Source organism: Neolamprologus brichardi, chromosome 16 (genome assembly GCF_056152115.1).
Source record: "Neolamprologus brichardi isolate AB-2024 chromosome 16, ASM5615211v1, whole genome shotgun sequence".
NCBI lineage: Eukaryota > Metazoa > Chordata > Actinopteri > Cichliformes > Cichlidae > Neolamprologus > Neolamprologus brichardi.
The window spans coordinates 19,293,049-19,315,724 of record NC_142119.1 but is presented as its reverse complement, the minus strand read 5'-3'; the positions used below and the strand labels follow the sequence as shown (position 1 = coordinate 19,315,724).

General features: G+C 40.6%; 2 protein-coding genes across 3 annotated transcripts in view; one reads left to right on the top strand and one right to left on the bottom strand.

Moving 5' to 3' along the window:
• The window catches only part of cmss1 (cms1 ribosomal small subunit homolog), a 28,833-nt gene that overhangs the window by 2,635 nt on the left and 3,522 nt on the right, over window positions 1–22,676 (top strand). The window lies entirely within an intron of this gene.
• Window positions 212–21,109, bottom strand: LOC102778877 (filamin A-interacting protein 1-like). 2 transcript variants are annotated; one of them, XM_087830089.1, is made up of 5 exons: window positions 20,969–21,109; window positions 12,933–13,065; window positions 12,641–12,811; window positions 11,952–12,130; window positions 212–3,067 (listed from the first exon to the last, which is right to left on the bottom strand). In XM_087830089.1, exons 2-5 carry the CDS (start codon window positions 13,032–13,034, stop codon window positions 562–564), a joined length of 2,958 nt encoding a protein of 985 aa, XP_087686215.1. In that variant the 5' UTR covers window positions 13,035–13,065; window positions 20,969–21,109; the 3' UTR covers window positions 212–561. The 2 variants fall into 2 exon arrangements, with proteins under 2 accessions (XP_087686215.1, XP_087686214.1); XM_087830088.1 differs by lacking the exons at window positions 11,952–12,130; window positions 12,641–12,811; window positions 12,933–13,065; window positions 20,969–21,109 and adding an exon at window positions 4,463–4,587 and having other exon boundaries at window positions 218–3,067.

Here is a 22,676-nt window from a genome sequence, read left to right as displayed (position 1 = left end):
AAACCTGGACACCTCCTCCATCACCAAGTGTTCCAAGTTTCCTTGCATTAGGGGGGAACAAGGTTTTTGAGTTGAACCCAGCTCAGCAAACATATAAAGCTTTTTTTTCTTCCAGTAATTCATCAAACATCAAAGCACTGTTTTGCACTCACTTTTTCCCAAATCCAGCTGTTTTGCATTTAAACTGGCAAGCGACCCAGTTCCTCTGAGAAGTATTCAGTATGAATACATAGAAAACAAGATAATTTTTAATGAACAAGGGAAAAAAAGGAATGTTATTGAAACACTGACATCTCACTTATGTCTTAGACAGGCACTTGACATACCTTGTTAAAGTCAATAAATCTTGAGACAGTAATCAAATAAAGTAAGCTTTACAAAGGCTCTCATTAAACAAACATGACGAAACATTCAAATACATCAAAATACTTTTGCATTTGCAGAATTATTTTGGTTGTGTAGAGTTTAAAATGATGACTAAGGACATATTTTTTGCAAAATACATATTATATATTTGTATTTCACCTAAATACAAAGGCTGCTTATTGTAACATTTAAGGATTATGATCCTGGCAGGCTAGCAGGGGATATAGTGATGCTACTTGTAATCTTTCCAACACCTTTTACATGACAGCCGTTAGTGAGTACTTGAGTTCTTTGTTCATGTCGAACATAGTATGGCCCAATGGGCTGTGGGAAATTGTGGGTCATACCATGTCGGGGCTGGAAATATGGGCTCCCCAGATGGATGTGGATCTTACTGTCCTCTGTTGTGATGATACTGGGACTTGAGTCAGGGGTACTGGACCTCGAATGGTGCCAGCCGTTCTGCTGTTCAGGTGTCTTGCAGAAAATGGTCTGATCTGTAACCTCTGCTGGCTCCGGAGAGCAACTCCTGACAGTTACGATCTGAATAGGAGAGCTGTTGTGGTCGGGTGTGACAGAGCGTGAGGAATTTGGGCTCAACATCCGAGACATGTTCGCTCCGTCAAGGGGGGAGATGGCACGGTCAGGGTTGGAAGTGGGGGTCTTAGGGTTCTGGATGATGGTAATTCTCTGCTTAGGTGAAGCTCCACTCGTCGGGATTAGGGCTGTGCTGGTGTATGATGACGCTGTCTCTCCAGTTGGGCTACTGATCTCCAGCATTGCTGTGTTGAGGACATGATGCGGTGTTACTTTGATGTGCAGTGGCTGACCTGGTGTGTGTGTTAACATCATAACTTCTCCATTAATTGTTGTGTGCATTTCTGTCCCTGAGTGGCTGCTGTCCTGGCTTAGGTTGTTATTTGAACTGTTTAAGCTGTTAAGGCTGTTGACAGGAGAGCTCCTTTTGTTGATGATCTCTACATTATGGTTTGGGTCTGTGTCACCATTTTGTTCATCTAGTTTCTTGCTGTGCCTCCGATAGTCAGGAAGCAGGCTCTGTGCAGGTTCAGTTTGTACCTCTCTGGTGGTCTGATCATGGACTGCAGTGTGTTTGCTGGCACTGGGTTTCACACTATTGATTTGTTTGTATCTGTCTAGCTCACCAGTAAGTTCCTTCATCTCTCTGGCCAGCTCTTTGTTCTTGGCTTCTTGCTGGTTTAGTTTTCTTTGCAGTGTGGATTGATCCACTTGCATCCTGCAGATGGATTCTTCTGTTCCCATCAGCTTCTGGAGTTTTTCTTTCAGGCTGTCTACTTCTCTGGTTAAGAGTCTAGATTTAACCTGCTCCTTCTGAAGGCGGCAAAGGAGAAGGTGCTCCTGGTTGACCTCCTGCTTCTCTGCCTGCTCGTACCTTAAAAGCTCTCTCTTTGTCACTTCCAGCTCCTCTGTTAGAGCTTGGGTCCTCGTCTTTTCCTCATGGAGCCTCTTTTCAAGACACTCAAAGTCCTCTTCCAGTTTCATCAGTTCTCCCTCCAGCACTTCCTTATCCTGGAGTCTCTTTTGCAGCTTTTCTAACTCACGGGTCAGTTCTTTAACTTTGTTGTCCTCAGTTTGGCAGTAATAGGCAGTGTTATTTGGAATAGAGGTGTATGAGTATTTGTCTTCTTTTTCTTTCCTGTTCTCCAAGACCTGTAACTTCTTCTTCATTATGGTTACCTTATTCTGTAGTTCTCTGTTTCTTTCCTCCTCTTTGTTCAGACTGTCCAGGAGATCATCTTTTTCCTTTGCTATGCTCTTTATTGTTTCTTCCAAGTCCACTTGAGACCTCAGTGCCTGCAGCCTGTCCTCTCTCAGCTTTTCTGTCATTGTGGCCAAATTGCCATGCTCGTTTCTTTTGCCCTCTTTCCTATGTAGTTTTTCCTCAGCCTGTCGGAGCCTCTCAGCCATAGTTTTTCTGTCCTCCACCAAAGCTACAGTAAGTGACCTGAGCTTGCCAAGATCCTGTCTGACGACCATTTCACTCTTCTCCAGTTGGCTCTCAACGGCCTCTAGATCTCTTACCTTTAGCCTTAAAGTGTCAAGTTCATCAGAAAGCATTTTGCTGCCCTGTCTCTCTTGCTCCAAGCTGTTTTTTAGGATGCTGCAGTCCTGTTTGCTTTTGCCTAAAGCCTCCTCCATCCTGTCCAGTTCACTAATTCTGCTGTTGAGTTTATCCACTTCAGCTTTCAGGCTACGGCAGTTACTGGTCTCCTTTGCTAGTCTGCTGTCCAGGTCTCGACATTGCTCTGCCATGCGTATCAGCTCTTCGTCTTTTCCCTCCATTTGCACCACCCTTCTCCTCAGTACCTCGACCTCTGACAGGAGGCTTAGGGCTGTCATGTTGTTCTGGCTTTTGTGGAAGAGGGAAACTTGATTGTGGCGCTCAACCTCGATATGCAGAGATTTCAGTTCCTCCCCCACCTTTGCTCTTCGTCTAGGAGCACTAAGCCTCTGCTTGATATGGTCAGTGATAGCCGTCAGTTCTTTGGTGCAGCGTTTCTGCTCCTCCAGCAGCTTGCTCAGTCTCTCTTGCTCCTTTACAACCAGCAGTGCAAAAGCCTTCAGCTCGGTCAGCTCCTTTTTTAGAATGGATGCTTGTCTTTCATGTTTCTTCTCTTTAATTTCCTGGTACTCTCTTTCCTTTATAAGCAACAGCTTGAGTCTGCAGAAGAAAAGAATTGAAATGTATTGTCAAACAGAGTAATGCGGCCAAGTTTTATTGTGTAACTGACTCATTTCAGCCCCCAAAGGGCACTTTTTTTGTTTACAGCTAACCTCTTGAACTCACAAAATGTCCTAAGTTGTGTATTTCCAGCATAAACATTTATTTTGTTTTTCAGAAGAATCTGAATAACAGTTTGTTGCCCACTCAGTTCCCCCCAGAAGCAAAGGAGGCTTTTTTTTTGCACATCTGTGTATTCCTGTGAAATGTACAACATGAGGACATGTGTGTATATTTCTTTATGTTTGTGTGTTTCTTTCAAAGCAACAGCCATTCTGTTGGATGTTTTGACTCACATGGCAGATGGTCCCTTGGCAGGGAGTATTTGTTAATTAAGAAATTTCTTTACCCTTGAGTACCCTCAATGCTGCATCCAATCACCCTCCTTCTGTGCACCTCAAATGTAAACCCCATTTTAAGCTAAGAGAGTCAGGAATTCCCCTCTGTTCTTAAAGTAATTACAGATTGGCTACTTTTACCAAGTGCTGTCACTCCTCACATTCCCCCAGATGCCCACGAGTTCTGTACAAGCATTAATTTATACTGTGTATTTTGTCATCTTAGTGCATGAGACATATGCTCTAATGTGATCTGTCACCGGTGTATTTTTACTGTTCGGAATAGGAGAGTTTGGACTTTTTGTGTCATGCTATTTTGCACTCTAGAGGTATATCCACAGTTCACATAGCAGAATCTTTTAAAACAAGCACACATTAAAAACAGTGACAGTGTAGTCCAGACATTTAGCTCTACTTGTGTATAATTCCAGATCCTCTATATTGACTTTAAACTAATGAGTTTTTTTGTTTAATTTTTTAAAATATTAGGCTACTAATGTTAAATCTCAAATACGAGACTGAACATTGTGTTTGTGAAAAGAATCAAGCGCGCTGTTAATTAAGATGTTTCTCTTACAACTTTAATCTTGGAGTGTGGTTTGAGTGAGTTTAAATAGTTGTAAGTGGAACAAATGGGTGGTTATGAACTCGCTGTTAAGTATTTCTGTTTTTAATAAGATCATTCACTGATGAGTTGTTATATTGTTTCTCTTGACTTTGAGTGATGTGTTGATTCCTTTTAAATGCAGAAAATTGCAAAAAGCAAAATCTTCAAATCTTCAAAATAAATTTCTACATCTAAATCAACACCTTGGATACCTTTTGAACAGCTCTGTTGCAAAGCAATCTCTTTGTTTAATCTGTGTAGAATTAGCCAACAGTTACGTTATCCTTATCAGCTTATCTTGCAGTTGTAAATCGGGTTTTAAATTGGGAAACGTTTCTAAATGCATGTCTGCATCTTTTCGCTGTAGAACAAAATTTTTTTCGTTCCTACCTGTGCAGTTCAGCTGGCCCGTGTCCTTTTTTTTTCTTTTTGGAAAAAAAAATCCTCAAAGAATAAATTGCCTCCACTCTTTTACCTCTCCCTTTCCCAGAGATCCCAGTGATGTGGACGTTCCATCCGGAAAACCAAACATTATGAGAAGTGCTCTGCACACTGAGACTCTCTCGCACTCAGTGGCGCCCATTACATCATCAGCAAGTCCTTATATGGGACTGTACAGGCTCTACTTCTGTGTGTGTGTGTGAGAACATGTGTGTTTGTGTGTGTGTCTTTTTTTCTGGAGTTCAGCCCACTGCAGATGAGGTCATTGTGTAGCAATGCCAAAGAGGCTAATGGGAAGGAGTGTGTGTGTGTGCGCACGCAAAGAAAAATCTTCAATCACCATTCAATCTGCAAGGATAACACCCTCAGTTTGCAGGATTAGTTTAACCGAACATTTAACCATAACCATGCTACATAAATGCTTAACCTGCCTTGGCGTGTCCCAGAAGCATGCAGACCAGTTTATATGTTGTGTGCTTGGAGTTTGAATATACTTCAAGAAGAAAAAACATGTTTTGTGAGTTGTAGCAGCTTTGCCTGGGGCCCGATAACCTGACTGGGAGATGACATCATCAGTTCATCGGCCCTCAATTGCATCCATATGTCCCTCTTTTTTCCTCTCTTTCTCTCTCCTCACCACATTCTCTCTTTTGTGAGTTATTTTCTCTTTCTACATTTTTGCTTCTAGTTATGAAAATGCCAATCTTTTTTTCCCTCTCATGCCATCATCAACTTTCACTTTATCTATGTCTTCTTTTTGATTACTCAAGTCGTGAACTGCGTGCTCAGTATAGCGTGATTATGCTCCTTTATTCTTGCAGTTAGTCTCATCTGTCACAGGAATGAAAAAGATAATAAATAGGTGTTAATGTTTAAGCTTTTTAAATGATTGTGCTAAACAAAATCAAAAAATATAGATTTTGCTCCATTTATTTGCAATGTTTTTCACTGCTAAATAAACCTGTGGTGGTACTTTCTTTTTTCCCCTCTGTCGAGCAAACTCATGTAGGCCTCAAATAAAAGAGGCCTTTTCCCTCATGAGACATGTCGCAGTCTCACAAGAATTTAGAAAACAGGCAAAAAGGTGCACTTAAACTTCGCTTTTTAGACATTTATGTTCACAAGCTTTTTTATATGAAGCATGCCAAATTAAACCCCACTAAAACTACTTAGACACTGGTCAGGTATAGAAACAAGAAATCGCACAAGCAATTTGTGTGCAATGCACAAAAAATATTTAAGCTGTTTCTGTCAGCAGAAAATCCATCCCACATCATTTGTGTCATAGTTTAACATGTGAATGTCTTCCATTTAGAGACACAACCTCCTCTTCATAACAGACTCTACAAGTTGCATAACTTGGTGATGTAAGGCTGTATTCTGTGCCTGGTTGGTATTTGCTTTAATCCTTTAATTGCTTCATGGCAACTGTGGCTGCCTGTTCTAAAGGCATAGATAGCTGTGGTTGATAACATTTCATTTCTAATTGTTTTTGGTTTGTAATGGTGATTACTTATTGTTGAAGAAGATTATCATGTTTTATTAAAACACCGAGTGGCATTTATAATATTTAGCTTGCCCTTAATTGCATAAATTGTAACTTTTTTCTTCTTCTTTTTAGTGCAGGATTAATAGACCTCTTGTCTCAGGCTCTGTTTTAATGAAATGTAGCTGATAAAATGGCAGCAGCTAAGCACGGGTAGTTCATGAGTCATCAGATGTTTTTGGTCTGCAGTGGTCATTATAAAATGTACTGTGCCACTGGGTAATTAACGCAACACAATTTACAACAATAATTTAAAAAAATTCCACGAAGTAGCCACCTAAGACACACACAGCCTTGTTGTTTTTTGCTTTATTTCTGGGTCTGAGATTTACAGTTATTTTCCTTTATTTTCATTTGGAATTTTTGGTTTAATCTGATAACCAAAATGCAGAAAGTTAAAGTTGAAAGTCAGTTTTCCAAGTTTTAAAACTTCACACCTTATTTGAAGCCCCTTAGTGGAAAACAGATCTTGCCCAACTGGGAATATACCCAAAGTGGAGTCACAGGATTTGGTTGATAAAAGTCTAGGCACGTATGATGATTTATTATTGGCTATTTAAAGTACCTTTGCCATCTTAGAATATGTTCACTATCAAAAGTGGCCTTTTATGCTTTGATATGCTTTGGAAATTACAACACTTAAAAGAACCTTTTTAACTTTTGATCAAAGTAATATTGAAATGATCAAAAGCCAGGCCAAGTTGCATTGCTTGTGTTTTGCATTTTTATCAGTAAAACCATTTCAACTACTTCTACCTCCATGGAAGACAGTGACACTATCTTAATTATATACTTATACTGTATTATATACTAAATACTATAAGATTCAAACTTGCTTTTTGCCATGACCTTTATAATTATTTTGCCAGGAAAGAGAGATTTGAGATATTTCTCTTGTGTGAGAGAGATCCTCTTCATTCCTTTGAATATCTATGCACATACCAACTCCCATATCAGAGTTCATGAGGTCCTCTTTTACATAGAGGAGGATTTGGCATTTCATCCAGTTCTTGAAAACTCATATTTGGGGGTTAAAAGAGCACACACACACACACACACAAGAAATGCCGATATGTAATATGTCTCTTATCCGAGTGTAGCACTCTCCTCTGTTTTCTTAGCTCCTATTTTCATGCAGAGGTATAATTTTCTTTTTCTTCTTTTTTAAGGCTGTCACATTTGACAAATCCTTCTTTTTTCTAAGAGCGCTCATATAAATGGCACATTGAAAGTACAGAAAGAAAAGCAGCTGCTTAGTCAGTCGGTCTTGGCTTTCTTCCCTTCATTTATCTGAATGTTTAATAAAATTGAAAGTATAACTAAACTGACCTCATCTGCTCACTATAGCTAATAAATGGGCCCAACAGCTTGTGATCGGGGCAGTGCTTCTTCTCTGAGTTGATTCACTGCCAGATCCTGATAATTTATGAACATCTTCTGACACTTCATTGGCTGAGCAGGCAGATGGCGAATGCGTTTTAGTGAGGGACGAACAGAACATCTGCGGGTTTCTGCTTTGGCACAGCCGTGTTTATTGTGTTTCTCTTGGTTCTCTAGTGATTCAGGTAATACAGGAATACAGTTCTTCGTACAACTATAAAACGTTGTACAAGGATTGCCGCGGGTCTCATTTGCAACAGCACATCTGTTGCATGTATGTGATATGAAGTTCTGAAAATGTTTTGTTTATTAACCATGTAATACAATACCTCATTAGTTAAAGAGTTTTCATTATGACCTGAAAAACTTGGCTTGAAAGCAAATGTGAAATACAAATATTCCTCTTCTTCTCTTTGTGAAAACTTCAAGTCTTTGTGTTGAGTTGGCAGCCAGTGCAATTACATTTTAGCCAGTGTTAAATTAATAAAATTAAAAACAGAAGAGCCTATTCAGTTCCTTTCCAGTTGTGTTTAATAGTAATTTATCAAACAACTCCTTTTGTCTACAGACATTTTACACATGAGGCTGATGCTGGATTAACCAGCTAAGATGCATTGTTTTGCCTGGGCATCAAGGCTCTGCTCTGATGCTAGTGCTAATGGGATCACAGTTTCACCGTCTGGAGTCAAGCTGTTTAAGAAAAGGGACTGGACAGTGTGTGCCAATTACATGGATATCACCCTTCCTGCCTGCCTTTTATTTTCTCTGCCAGAGTCCTGAAAAAGGGGTTGAGACTGATAGTTGAGCCTCAGTTTTAGGCTGAATGCTGGTTTCATCTAGGCTATAGTGCAGCAGACCAACGTTTTACCCTCCTGCGGTTTTTGTTGCACTGAGGAGTCTTGAGTTTACTAAATAACTCTACATGTGGTATGTAGACTAACAATGCAGATTCCCCAAGGGTTTCTGCAGGGCTTTCCACAGAGAAAACCAGGGGTTGCCTCTCCTGGCTATACATTGCCTCAACCCTTGAACTGAAAGACGTGTTTACTTTCTTGGCAATAATTTGGACCTTTTTATTGTGTGTGTTGAACTTTGGCCTAGACTTGATCTTGCCTCTATTACTTTTTGTAAATTTTGTAGCCAGATTTGAAGGCATAGAAGCTGCGAGGAAGGAAGGCATCGGGCAGGTGATAAAGAGCCACCATCCCAGGAGAACTCCCAGTACTCACTTAAACAGTTTGCAGCTGAGTGTGCTGCAGCTGCAAAACACATCAGCGTCTTTAAACCCGAGGCCACAGTTTTCACTTGGTAACGGATGTCATTATGATGCTAAAATGGACTAAATGATTAGAAAAACAAAGAATGAAGGAAGAAAAACAAAACTGTACCAGATACTCAGGTTGACGTTAATTCTTGTTGATATGCTAATTTGACTTTACAGAGTTAGGCTGTCCAGCTCTCCCGTCTGGTTAGTCTCCTCCTCATTTGGCATTTCAACACAGGAAAAGAAATATCCGGGGGGGGGGGGGGGTTGTAGTGCTAATTGGCAAACAATAAAAGTTAACACCCTAATCTAAGGTGATGAACATGGAACAGTTATATGTATGCATTGTCCCTTTGAGCATATGAAATGAACATGTTAGGATGAAAGTATTTTAGCTAACTTGAGAATTTAACCCAAAGGACTAAAGTGTACAGCCTCATAGGGCTGTTTTAAATAATCCTTTTTAGATCATGTGCATTCCTTTCCTGCATCTGTAGTGCTCACTGATGATGTATTGATGAGAAAGCCACATCAGTTGTAAAGTGAAAACATGATAGCTCTAAGAGTGCTTTGTGGGTTTTGGGTAAAGTCTATGGAGAGTTTGTGATTCTGAAGTGAAATGGACAGATGAGAGCATTGATGTCCCTTGTATGTTGAACATGTGTGTCCGGTTAATGCTGAGATGCTGTCAGCCTAGTAATAAACCATAGAAAATACGCACAGTCTTAAAGCATGTTCTGATAGCTGAGGTTGGAACAGCCAGATTGCTGCAATGGCATAGTGACGTGAAGATGTAATCATCCTTTGACACATACTGTTGCGCAAAGTGGTGATACGATGTGTGTTGAATCTTCTGTATTAAATTATGGCTAAAACAAGTCATCTGTTGAGCATATGGCACCTGGTGGAGCCACTTTTCCAGGGAAACGAGGGAGAGGGGGGGGGGAGGAGTGAGGGGTGCCGATTTTTAGCCAGGCCGTGTGGCTTTCTTGGCCTGGAGCATATACTTTGAGAAGAAACAGAGTGAGATTGAAAGATAGTTGAAGAGGATTTGAAGTAAGAGTGGAAATTCTCGTTTAAATATTTAGGCATCTGCAAAGCAAGAAGCAAAGAAAAAAAAGACAGGACTGGGAAAGAGATGAAAGGGACAAGCGTATCACCATGTGCCTTATGTTGTTTACCCAGGGGATAAATGCAAGATTTAACTCAGCTCAAACCTATTTAAGCCAAACTCAAAGAAGCTGAAGTGCAGTCAGGAATGCAAAGAAGGGCAATAGAAACCTGTGCACTTTAGACAAACTATACCTTTGGAATACATAATTCAGCAGTTGGACAGATACCCAGCACGTTAAACATCCCTAGTTTGAGACCAGCCAGAGACAGAAAACCCATCCTCAGGGAGTCTGAAACTGGTGTTCTCCTAGTGCCTGGATAAATGGCAGGGTTGCGTCAAGAACCAGCATAGAATCTGTGTTAAATCAAATATCTAGCTCTATCCGATGTGATTCACCACTGTGATTTAAGAGTAGAGCAAATTTTAATGCTGTAAAATGCTACAAAATCAGAAGATTTTACAAGGTAGATTTTAGCATTTAGCCTAAAAGCAGACTGAAACACTTAACCGATTATCAAAACGGTTAAGTATTCTTTTAACTGACAAATAGAGCCTAAAAGCAAGGGTAGGAAGTGAACCAGACAATAACCAGTGTTTCCCACACAGACTTTAGTTGGACAGTGTATCCAGGTATTTTAATTCCTGGCCAAGAACATTTGGTGACTCAGACTCATAATTTCCATTACGTCATTCCCTGCCAACTGGCTTGCTGACCCGTTTCACTGTTGTCGTGGCCCTCCACCATCATTCGCCTACTTCTCCAGAGTCTGATCCTGCAGATGAATGAGCTCAAGCTCCACCGTCTCACAGAGGCTGCAGATCAGAACAAGGACTACAAGCACTAGCTGCTCCCCATGACAGTGGAATTTGGAGACTTGACCAGGGCACGAGGGACTCACTGGAGAGGCAGCTAGATATTGCTCCTTTTATGGTCTCCTTCTTTTAAGATCATTCTTTTAAGACAGCGTAGGTGTGTGTTCAGTCGGATTATGCTTTAGATTATTTAATAAAGAATGATGTTTTATATATTTAGAAAGGAGAGCGGGCAAAGAGATGAAAGAACCTGTATGTTATGAACACTCAGGAATAAATGCGTCACACGGGGCTACAGACACACCACAGACATGCCATGTACTCATGTATTAATCATCATTAGGCCAAGATGAACCACATACTCTTTAAGTGAATATGTTTTAGCTTTCCACATTGTATTTGAAGAGAGAGAATTCTAGTGAAGTTAATCACTCTACTGGTATGACTATTTTTGGTCTTTAATTGCATATATGGCTGTGGTGGATCAGTAAAAGCCTTTTTTCAGTTTGGCATGCAGAAGCAGACAACTAGTCTCCTTCCAAGGCTACAAGCCCAGTGCGGGTCCAGTCTCTACATAGCTAGATTACAGAGTGGACGCTGGAAGTACATGAACCAAGACAACCGGGAACTTCGACAAAACGACCTTTAAATTGCATAGGAGAACCAGTCACCACCTTCATGTTAGACCTAGCTTCACCCGTAGGCCACATCTAAATACGGTCTCTATTTGGTAAGGGAACATTTCTACCCACCAACAAACCCTCAGCACATTTCCTTAGTTTAGAAGAAACCTTTAGCCTGTACTGTGTTGTGCTGTTGAATGGGACATGAGAGTGCCAATTTAGCCTCTACATGTAATTGCAAGTGAGTGCATGTTTATGTGTTTACAAGGGGGAGTGAGCTGAGCCAGGTTGGCGACAAAGTCTAACCAAGTCCAGAATGTAATGGACTGTGTCTGAGTGGAGTAACTACTAAGTACTGTCTTAAGGTCATATTTGTGTATATTTAAATGCTGAGATGGAGCAGACACTCACTCTGCCATGAAGAGCTTTACAGACCAACATAGACTAAAAGAATTTAAGCCTTCACAAGTGTACATCAGAGCTCAGGTCCGTCCCATCAGGTCTTATTCCAATGTACTGAAATACTTTAATCCCTTAGCCTTTCCTAGCTTGCTGTAACATTCCCTTCCTGAAGGGAATTGGTGGATATTTTTATAAGCCTAGCCTCAATATAGGCCAGCATGGGAGTATAAATATAAAATATCAGTGTTGTCTTTGCTTGGGCATACATTTACATGTGTTGGGTTTGCTGCACAAACCTCTCTCTGTCCTGCTTCAGCAGAGTGGTAAGGCTGTTGCTCTTGTGGATCAAAGCCCTGTGGCTTTTCTCTTGTTCCTCCAGCCTGTGCAGAGCCTCAGAATGAGAGAGGGTAACCTCCTGAAGCTGCTTCATCATCTGTTTCGAGGAATGCTCGTGGGCTTCCACCAAGTGTTTGAGCTAAGAGGGGGGGAGGGAAAACAAAATGGGCATGAAGAGTAAAACTTTAGTTTACCTTGACTTGCTGAGAGTTAACCACAGGGAGAAAGCTCTCTCCTGTTGCCATTCTGAAACCAAGACCGAATCCACAATACAATCATCCGTGCTTACAAAAGGCAACATAGTATGCAAATCTGATGAGTAAAGCTGTAATTATGTAAAAGCAACAAGAATTATTCTGCCCACATTATAATAGTAGCCATTTTTGATGAGCTTCTTCCAAGATTTTTGCTGCCACCCAGTCCACTTTGCTGTGGTAGAAATTAATTGAAAAAGTGTTCACTTACAGATTTGTAACCATGGCACAAGGATGGATTCAAAACATGCAACACCTGTACTGCAATTTAACAAATGTGTGCAGTGATGCAGCAGTAATAGACACTCTTTTGTTAGACAGTAATGCATCCATCTCATTAAATTTGATTATCTCCTCCAGATGGTGTCTACTTTCTTTCTGTTGGCAGTTAGTACCTCAGCATTAGCTCTTTCATACACATCCTGCAAGTGGTCCTGCTGGGCCCAGAGGGAGTCTCTCCGCAGGGCATGAAGCACCATCTTCTGTCTGCTGAAACCATAGTGGGTCCTCAGTAGACCTGAATCTGTCTTCTCTGATTTCAAAACAGCAATTACCTCATCCCTTGCCTGGTTCAACAAACACAGCAGTAGAACAGTGGCTTTAATTTCAGTTTCTTCTCAGGAGTTCACAAGAGCTAGAGTGAACTACAAAATAAATGCAAATCCAATATGAAGTAAATCATCCTACCTGTAGTTCCCCCTCCAAAATGCTGAGCAGAAACAGCAAGTCATCACAGGACAGGCCTTCTCTTGTGTGTCTTCCCTTCCACCTCTCTCTCTTCTCTGGCATATTGTCCTTTTTAATTATGATGTATCAGAGCCTGGTTAGGTTAAAAGACAGACGTTTAGGTATTTCTTTATATAACCTCGAAGATGGGAAGAAATGTTGCTGCTTTTACCAATGGGGTATGTGAAGTCTGTCGTGGAGCTGGAAAAGCTGAGAAATAGGAAATGATTGGAGGTGACAGCTGAACATTGGTGAAAAAGAAAAATATATGCTTGGCATGAAAGAAGTTAAACAAGGTCATGAGTTGGTTTTTACAGTACAAGTGGTTATTGTGTGGCTTTTGTAAGTGATGCAGATCATATAAGCTTTGATGAGCTAATCCAAAGTCACAGGGGTCTCTTGTCATAACAGTTAGTGTTACTGAAATAGATAGGCCTGCGCCTGGCATTACTTTGCGTGCAGCTTATGTCATCTCATAGTCTTACTCTTAGCACATTTACAGCAACTGCTGTTAGTTTGGCTGATAAAATGGACTAAATGTTTCCATAAAGTAGGACAGTGATTACTGACCATATATCTAGATACTGTGTGTGTGTGTGTGTGTGTGTGTGTGTGTGTGTGTGTGTGTGTGTGTGTGTGTGTGTGTGTGTGTGTGTGTGTGTGTGTGTGTGTTATTAAAGCTAATCACATAAGTTAAACATTGTTTGCCGGCCAACTTTCTGTATGTTCTCACCCGAGACACAGAAAGCAATCAGGTTCATATTAGTGAAAGATGATGTCATCTCGCTACTCTTCAGCTCTGCTTTTCAGGCCCAAGTTCTCCCTGTGGGCAAGAACAGTCCTTATTCTATAGTATTTCGCCTTTCTTTTTTAGGTTAGTAACTGAAGGGCCTTGTGTTTTGAGAAAAAGTATTTAAAATTTTAAAGTGCCCACAGATTTTGTTTTGTTTTTTTGTTTTGTTTCTTTGTTTTTTGTTTTTTTTTTGGGGGGGGGGGGGGGGGGGGGGGGGTCAGTATGTCTGTTTGAAGACAGTTATACCTTCTCATATCTTTCATTGGTCCATGTTAGAAAGTCTGATACTGAACAGAAAAGCAGTAAGAGTCTTTATTTTTCTCAGTAGCTCTTGCTCTTACACAAGCACACAGACAGGCAGCATCTGCCTGTTTTCATCAAGGCCCGAGAGCAACTTTGAGGCTCTAAACAAGGTGAGCACTGGTACATAAGAGACAAACATTGTGCAAGAAGAAACAAACCAAACAGAAAAAAAGACAACCTTTAACTAGTTCAGACTTTAACCAATAACATCTTTCAGATACTAAATCACTGTGAGAGTGCCGGCTCACTTAAAGGAAGGTGTCCACACTGAAGTATTTTTCTCTTGCCCTTGGTCTGGAAGCAGAGTGAGTGACAATCTCAAACTCTCCCCCCTCCTCTTGATGCCTTCTCTGTATCAATTAGGAAGACAGATGAAGCTGTCTGGGCTGTCAGTGCATTTCTTTTGTACTTCCCTTGACATTTAGCTACAGAAAAGGACAATAAAAACTCAGCACAGCTGTTTGGGAGTGTAGATAAAAATTGGAAAGCTGAGTGCTGCAATAAACATGACTACAAAGTTATCATATCCTATTATAATTTGATATTATTTGTCCTGAGGCCAAGATTTGAATGATGGAAGGAATTGAGTTCGTGCACTAAAGGGAAAGTTTATAACTCATCTTGAATAGGTTCAGATAAATGCAGAGGGTCTGATGTAAGTTAGTGAGTTTTGGCACATATTTTCTATGATGGCATGGGGTCTGTGTTCCTTGGACATGAGCATTAACATATTTCTTGTTCCTTTTGTCGTCCCGTCTGACGGTGCTTTTAATGTGTGCAAGTCGAGTCATGACACGTGCTGCTGTTTCCTTGCCCTTGGCACTATATTGATTAATACCGATGGGGACGGAACGCCTCACTTGCTCTCACTCTCTTGCTTTCACACACACACACGCGCACGGACACGAGCCAGGCTCTGCTTTCTTTAGTGCCCACACAGTGTCTAGACCAGCACATGCTTACTGATGTCTAAGCACACTCGCACACAATGCCAGGCATGTGAAAATACCTCGGTACTTCAGTTGTGGCTCAGAGCCAAAGTCAGCCTTAATAATGGTTGCCAGGTCTGCCCTGTTGAGGACAGTCTGCTGGCAGGCAAGTTGGCAGCCTCACATGTGGCTGTGCCTCTGTTTGTTTATCCGAACACCACCGGGGGCAACATGCCTGCACCCCTCCTGCCCGCTCCTTTCTACCCAAGAGGGCACTGGCTGCCCTCACAATAGACCAGTACCATTTCCTAAAATTAATCTTATTCACAACACCTTGTCCTAGCCACAAGTGGTCACAGGCAGATACAGGCAGTATCTTTGCAGCTAATTTGTCCACAGACCAAAAACAACGACCGTTCACCTGTTCCTTGGTATTATCCAACCAGCTGTGTAATTGGCCTCCAAACTAGAGCTGCATTCACACATGCGGCACAGCCCTGGACTGTTCTAGACATTACCTTGCCGAGGCGAGAAGGAAAATGAGCGAAAGCATGTTCCATTCATGTGTTAAAAATTCCTTAAGGGTGAGGTTTGTCACATATATGCCACTTTTAATGAGTGGACTGCTTTAACTTTATTTCAGACACACAGTTTAGTTATTTTTAAGAACATCTCTTGAGATTCTGGACATTTATCTTCTTTCCATTTATCTGGAGGCAATTTGTCATGTCTGTCCCATCTCTGTACCCTGATCATTTTTCAGTAAAAGTCACAGGTATTTGTTTGTTGGATTAAAAATATGGTTTTCGGTGTTAAGATTCATTACTGCCCCATTTCTGTATATGGAGAGGGGTTTGTTACCCAGACTGAGGATGAGTGCTGCATGAGAAGCAACAAATTGTCTGTTCTCTAACTTTTTCTCTGGCTGATGACTCTTAACTTAAGTTGCTTTAGTGGTCACAGTTAAAAACATCCATTTTTACCCTGCACAGTCATATTGAGCAGCTAGTTTTACAGACAGCTCTTTTATAATGGAACCCTACATGACTACAGTTTTTGGCAATACAACCTGGTCCGTGGCCCCCGGGTAATTTAATTTTGACGCCCTTGCTTCAGCTGCTCACTCTCACCAGTTAGCTCACATCCATTTTATATCCACCTGTCATGGGAGGCTGGATCAGTCTGAGTGCTGGAGTCCTCTTTGGCCTTCAGTTTTCAGGGTCAAGCTGGCACAGCACTCTATAATTCATATTCGGTATGTTTGATGTGTGTTTTGGCTAGAGCACAGTACTTCAAGAGTGGTATAACTGAGAAATTATACATTTTGCAAGCCAGCTAGATGGAGGGGTGCAGAGTGCTGAAGAGTCTGTAAATCAGTTTCGTCACAAGTAATGTAACCGTTGTGCTTTATGATTATGAGTGTGGTTAGGCTACATATGCTAAATGTTTTAAGCATGAAGGGCGTTTAATGTTTTGTTTTGTGACTGATTTGAATTAGTGTTAATTTAAAATGCTTTTGGACATAAGCCTTATCATAGTTCTTCACTTTTATATACATTTTGTGCCATTTGATATCACATACCTATCTGACTGTATTTAATCAGTTTAATTATTGTGATGCTGGTCAACTGAAGTGAGAGAGTGTAGTAGACCCTTCTAGGGCCATGAGGTAATGCAGCACTGTGCTGTGAGTTCACATTTTACACTTGCTATCCTAAATAATGTTAATGGTGTTAGTCTTCTTTCCAAATCGTTGTTTTGAGTTGTGTTGTTTTATGGTTTAGCTTTTGTGGGTGGTCTTCTTACATAACAGTAAACGGTCAATAAATCAAATGGTAACCATAATTGCGGAGAGCAAAACAACAGCCATTTAGTAGCCAGTGGTTTCATAAAATTTAGTTGTGACGTAAACCGTGTCCTTCTGGAGTCATTTTTGTTCAACGAGACTCTGTGGACGCGCAGGATTGTTCAGACAGACAGACAGCCCCCTACCCTCATTCTGAGATCAGATGCTAGATTCCTCGTGCACCGAATCAGTATTTTAATAATATATGTGGTGATTATTAATATCGAATAAATGTAAAGATCACCCTTGTGATACCTGCCACTGAGGTATCTAGAAGCAATAAATGATTTTTAACTAAGTACAGTACCAATATAGGTTGCAGTATGTGGTGCTGGTTCAAAAGAGGTTTTCTCATTTGGTTCTCGTAAAAGCTTAAAAGCTTTGCCTTATTTACATACCCTTCCTATCTCTGATTAGCAATGTCCTCTGGAGCTACAATCACTCTCTGCCAGCCAGGACTGGCTTCACTGAAACACGTGCACGTTGGTCTTTCAGTATAACTTTGAACATTAAACTACACAGATCAGTCAGTCAGTTGCTAGCGCTGAAAATGAAGCCTCGCTGACATGAGGTAATTAAACATTTTTCATGACTGACCACTCTTCTAGGACAAAAGACAGTAGAGGTCAGAGTAAAGACTCTTTAATGAATTAGACACTTGATTTTTTTCTGTAATTGAGTCAGATAAGGCATGACAGTGATCGTTCCTACACACACAAACACACATATCCCACATACGGGTGACCGAGTTCTCTTAACATTAAGGCTGGTTTTATGTAAAGGTCAAGTCGAGCTGCCTTGAATGCTGGTGAACATCTGTTCCCTCTGAAGGCAATAAATACCAGATTGTGTGTGTAGCTGTTCTTTCATTTACTGATCCAGATTTCATGAGCTAATAGGAGTGTGTGTGTGTGTGTGTGTGTGTGTGTGTGTGTGTGTGTGTGTGTGTGTGTGGTTGTGAAGCATGTCTTGCTTTGTAGATCTAAATGACTGTAAAAATTTCTGGAGAATTTATCTTTGTCAACCTCACTGTGCACCCATTACTGCTCCTCCTGGCGATATTTAATTCCTGCCACTGACAAAAGGTTAAATGTACTAACAAACCCCTTCGAGACATATGTCCACATGTTTTAGTTAGTTCTACAATCCAATCCTTTACTTGCAAACAAAATGTCAGCGTGTACCCAAACGTTCGAGTGTTGGGATAATGCACTGATTGAACAGGCCAGAAGTGTTTGAGGCAGAACACCAGTCCCTTTTCGGTATTTGCTGTCTTTGACCAGTCCACTTCATTTTTAGCCTTCTGTCTAAAGTCCCCATTGATTTAATGGTAACATATATTTAAATTGTGGCTTTAAAGAGGAAGTTGTTGGCTTTCAAAACCAATAACTGCTGTGCCCGCTCACCCACCGAACCACACAACTCCCAACACCAAACAAGCAGCCTTGAAATAAGTTATTGATCACTTTAACATGTCCCGAATTGATTTCATGGAAAGTGTCTTATTGTTTTTATAGAAACATGAACATTACAAGAAAATTGCCCCCAAAGTATCTTTGGTGGTGGGGATGGAAGTTCTACTCTGTAATGGAAATATTGGGTTTGGAGTATGGTGAAAAGAGTAAATACTTTGTCTGATCCCTCTTCCTAATCCAAAGTGCTGTTTTTATTCAAACATATAAAAACTGAGCATTTTAAACTGAGCATTTCTGGGTTCATGGCCAACTCGGTTTTATGCAGTTCTGTTGGCGGGGTGCTTTACTCGAGTGAGCATGTTAGCCTTAAACAGTAATTCTGGGTGCCATTTGTCTGGAATTGAAACAATCATCTGTTTCCTGGAGCTAGTCAATTGATCCTCATTACATCCAGCCAGCGCCATTGACTACCCTTTAAGACCAGTCATCCATATTGATCGGGCGTTAAAGATTACCAGGCAGCCCCATTTCCCCTGCATGTGATTCTGCTCCACAGGCATTAGCTTTCACTGATCTCTGGTTATGTGAGCTGTAACCTTACTGTGCTCCATTCATCTGAAAGCATGCGTTTTAATCGTTACTCCGCCATATTGTTTGACTGTGGCAAGAAGGCAATTGAGTTGGGGGTTCCTCAAGATAATTACCTCTTTCAGATGATGATTGAGAGTGAGAGGGTTTTTTTTCTCCTCACTCATTTTATAGGAAGTTTTATATTCAATAATCATTTTGTGCTAATCTGGTGTAGATGGAAGTGGCCTCACAGCCTCCCTTCATTCACTGAGTTCACTTGAGGTATATATTCCTTTCCAGGATCTTTTCTTGAATTGAGTTTAAGAATTTCATGTGACCATGAAATTAATTTATGTAGACCACTAAATTTTTATGTCCGACATCTTTTTCTAAGTTGTTTCATTTGGAAACAATCTATGAATTCAATATTACTCCTAACTCTTTCCTAACATTTGACGACCTCATCTGCACCGTAAATGACAAGTTTTGACACCTCAATGTATATCAATAAAGACCTTGTTTGACAACTATTGGAACAAGTTCCTCGTTTTTCCGAGGGTATCCCTAATAAACTGTATAGTCAGAGATGACCCTCACTAAATTTTGATACTCACCCAGTCATTTTGTTCTGAAAGCAGGTCTGAAATATGACAGAAACAGCTCAGTTTAAAAAAAAAAAGAAATAGGGGTTACCTCTAGTAGGCATTCAAAGGGGAAAGAGTTAAGGTTCTGAATTAAGTATTTTAGTGTAGTCTGTGAAAACCAGTGCACTATAAAGATGGGAAATATTACCTAAACACTTTGAGTGCTCTGAAGATTTAGGAAGCTAGCTAATTTTCAACTTTCTGATAACAACCTCAACATGTCCTTGTGTTGGCTGTCATGCTTCGTCTTGCATTTCATTAAGAATGAATTGAAATGTAGAAATGTTAAGTCATCATGCAAAAGAAAAAAAATGTTAGAGAGAGAGAGAGAGAGCTTTTTGTAAATACTAATGTTTGTTGGATTAGGAAATTGTTTTTTCTTTTTAGTTTTTTGTGTAGGTTTTTTTTTCATGAATATGTCATTTATAGGTTTGGTTAACTTCTAGCATCGATAATAAGTAGCTACATTTTTTACTTCAATTTAAGCACATAAATCCTGTTTGTGGATGGTGCAAATATTCGGAAATAATAGCAATTGAAAAGCAATATAATTGCAAGATTTGTTTTCACAAGATGAACAAAATGACGTTGCACATTAAAATGCTTGACAAGTTTGAAAATGTTCATCATCAGTTCTTAAAGCAGAAACAAATATGCACGCATAATTTTCTGAATGACTTTGACCAGTGACAAAATTATTGAAAACATGGTCAGGGCATCTCCACAAGTGCTACCAAAATGAATACAAGAAAAGATGACTGCTGAACTGACGACAGAGGCTCAAGGTTTCAAAATATATGTAGGAAGAGAAGGCTGGCTGTGATATAAAGGTCACACAGAGCATCATAGTTTTCACCCACAGAATGCACAGAGTACTCTTTTTGGCTGTCACCAACCACCTCAGTTGCTTTAAGTGGACATGCAAGTGTCAGAACTGAACAATATAACGATCTGTGTGATGTTTTGCTGAAGACCTTGGGTCATAAAATTCATGTTACTTTGACATACATCTCCCACATGAAAATTGTAGGCCATGAACTAGTCTTCATGGTGACAGTATATCCTGTTTGTTTTGACATAACAAAGAATTCAAGAAGTTGACTCAGCTTCCACATCCCTCAGATCTCAGTTCGATCACACCATCTTGAGGCTCTATCCTAGTACTTACAAGGATCTTCTGCTAAAGTCCTGGCAGCTGATACTTGAGGACATTATCAGAGGTCTTATGGTATCCATGCCTCGGTGGATCGGGGGTATTTCAGTGGCACAAGGGGGACCTACTTAAGCTGCAGCTGGTTTCAATGGTGTGTTTTGTAGCTCAGTTTAGCTCAGTTAGGGCTCAGTAGTTATTACATTCACCTTAGACATGAAGCCAGGCAGAGATACAAACTAGTCTCAGGTGACCACAAGCTAGTGTACTTCCAGTCCCCCTCCTAACTAACCCAGTGCCAGATTCAGATTGCTGTTAGCTGTACCAAAAGGAAGTAAAGCACTTACTTGTTATGGGACAGGTAGAGCATCCCCTTTTCATATATAGGCCTGGATTTTGCTGTAATTATGGTCCATTTACATCCAGCATCTTGTCATAAAGGCTTCCTTGCCTCTGTAATTAACCTTGCCTTTAATTGTCTTTCCCCTCATCCTCCGGCATTGTCCTTCCAACCGTCCAGAGCAAGTGTGAGAACAGGATGAGAGCCAAGAAGAGTAGGAGTGGGGAATGATTGGCTTGGTCCATTAATAGTGGGAGTGGTCTTTCAGATGGAGGAGTGCATTGCTGGACAGATGAATGCACAAAACAAGGATGAATGAAGGTCTTGTGAGGGATAACATGTAAATGGGTGTGGTGTTTGAATGATTGAGAGAGACCCTTGAGAGAAAGGGAGAGCAAGATGGATCAATGATGCCATGTACAGTTTCCTTTTTAAATGATCCTTGAAAATATTTAGTTGTATTTAAAACACACACACACTAGTAAGGAAGGAGTTAATGGTAACTGCTGCAAAATTGATTGTAAAATGGGAAATCAGAGAACAAGGCAGAAAATTTGGTCAACTGTTCGCGTGCGGTGTGCCTTTTGTCAGTTCTCGTGGCCCGGAGCAGAAACCCGCTGTGTCAGATCAGAGACATGCTCAAGTGTCTCAGCCGTATTATATGAGCATATCCACACGCCCCTTCTTTCATTTCAGCTTCAAAGAGCATTATAGCTCCGAATTGGTAAAAGTTGTAATGCTTAAAAATTTGTAACCTTGGCAACAAATTCAATGTGTTTTCTGTAAATGCCTCATTATAAAAGCCTCCCAGCAGCAATGAAGAGAATGAACAGTAAATATAAATGTATATATCAAGTAAAGAAAATATACATCGGACAGCAAGCTCTGTTATTTCCTTTGAATCCTTTGTACATGTGAAGCACCTTGAACCCAGTAGAAGATGACAAGATGCAAGGACATATACTGGTTAGTGCTGACCATAGTTCCACAAACTGTTCAATGAAAAATCACTTTGAGGTCAGCTTACATACACACCAGAGTTCTCGTTTTCACGTTAATGGTAAAAGGAGTTTTGATGGTAATGATCAGGATTTGGCAGAGATAGCATGTGCTTATTTATTATCCACACAGTCCAAGCAATGTGAAGTTTTCAGTAATGAAACACTGCCATGTAAAAGCTTTGGCTCAAAAAAGTCTTCGATATTACAGAGCCACAGGAAGAAGTGCAATGGCACCAGTGTGATAAAACAGCACATTTAGGATAGACACTGCAGGAAAATGCTCTGATTTACTGCTGATTTCACTCCAACAGCTGTTTTAAAGGCTTTTCACCAAGAAACCAGAAATGCCAAAAGATCTAAGCGTGACCCGTAGCAGGAGATGTGAGGAATGCACAGAGAAGTGGTAGCAACAGGGAGGCTAAATATAACCAGATGCGTTCTTTGAGATCTGCTGCATTGTTGTTACCTCAGGTAGCATTTAGTTGTGTAGTTCTGACTGGAACGTGCACTCACAGCCACACCTGATGAATAACCCAAAGACTTGAACACACTTTGCAGATCACTGGCCCAAGGATCAAACTAAACAAGCGTGGTGTTGGCCCTTCTTAGCAATTTTCTTCTTTTCATAGTGCGCACAGTTACAAATTAACCCATAAAGCCAAAACTTGTAAAGAGCAATTTGCAAATCCTTTGCATTAAATGTGCCCATTTTAC

Bases quoted from the DNA above. Each gene is read 5' to 3' on its own strand.
- LOC102778877 (XM_087830089.1), bottom strand. From the start codon at position 13,034: ATGCCAGAGAAGAGAGAGAGGTGGAAGGGAAGACACACAAGAGAAGGC. The intron at 12,812-12,932 runs GTAGGATGATTT...TTGTTGAACCAG, and splicing joins TTTTGGAGGGGGAACTACAG to GCAAGGGATGAGGTAATTGC. The intron at 12,131-12,640 runs GTACTAACTGCC...CCCCCCTCTTAG, and splicing joins ATGAAAGAGCTAATGCTGAG to CTCAAACACTTGGTGGAAGC.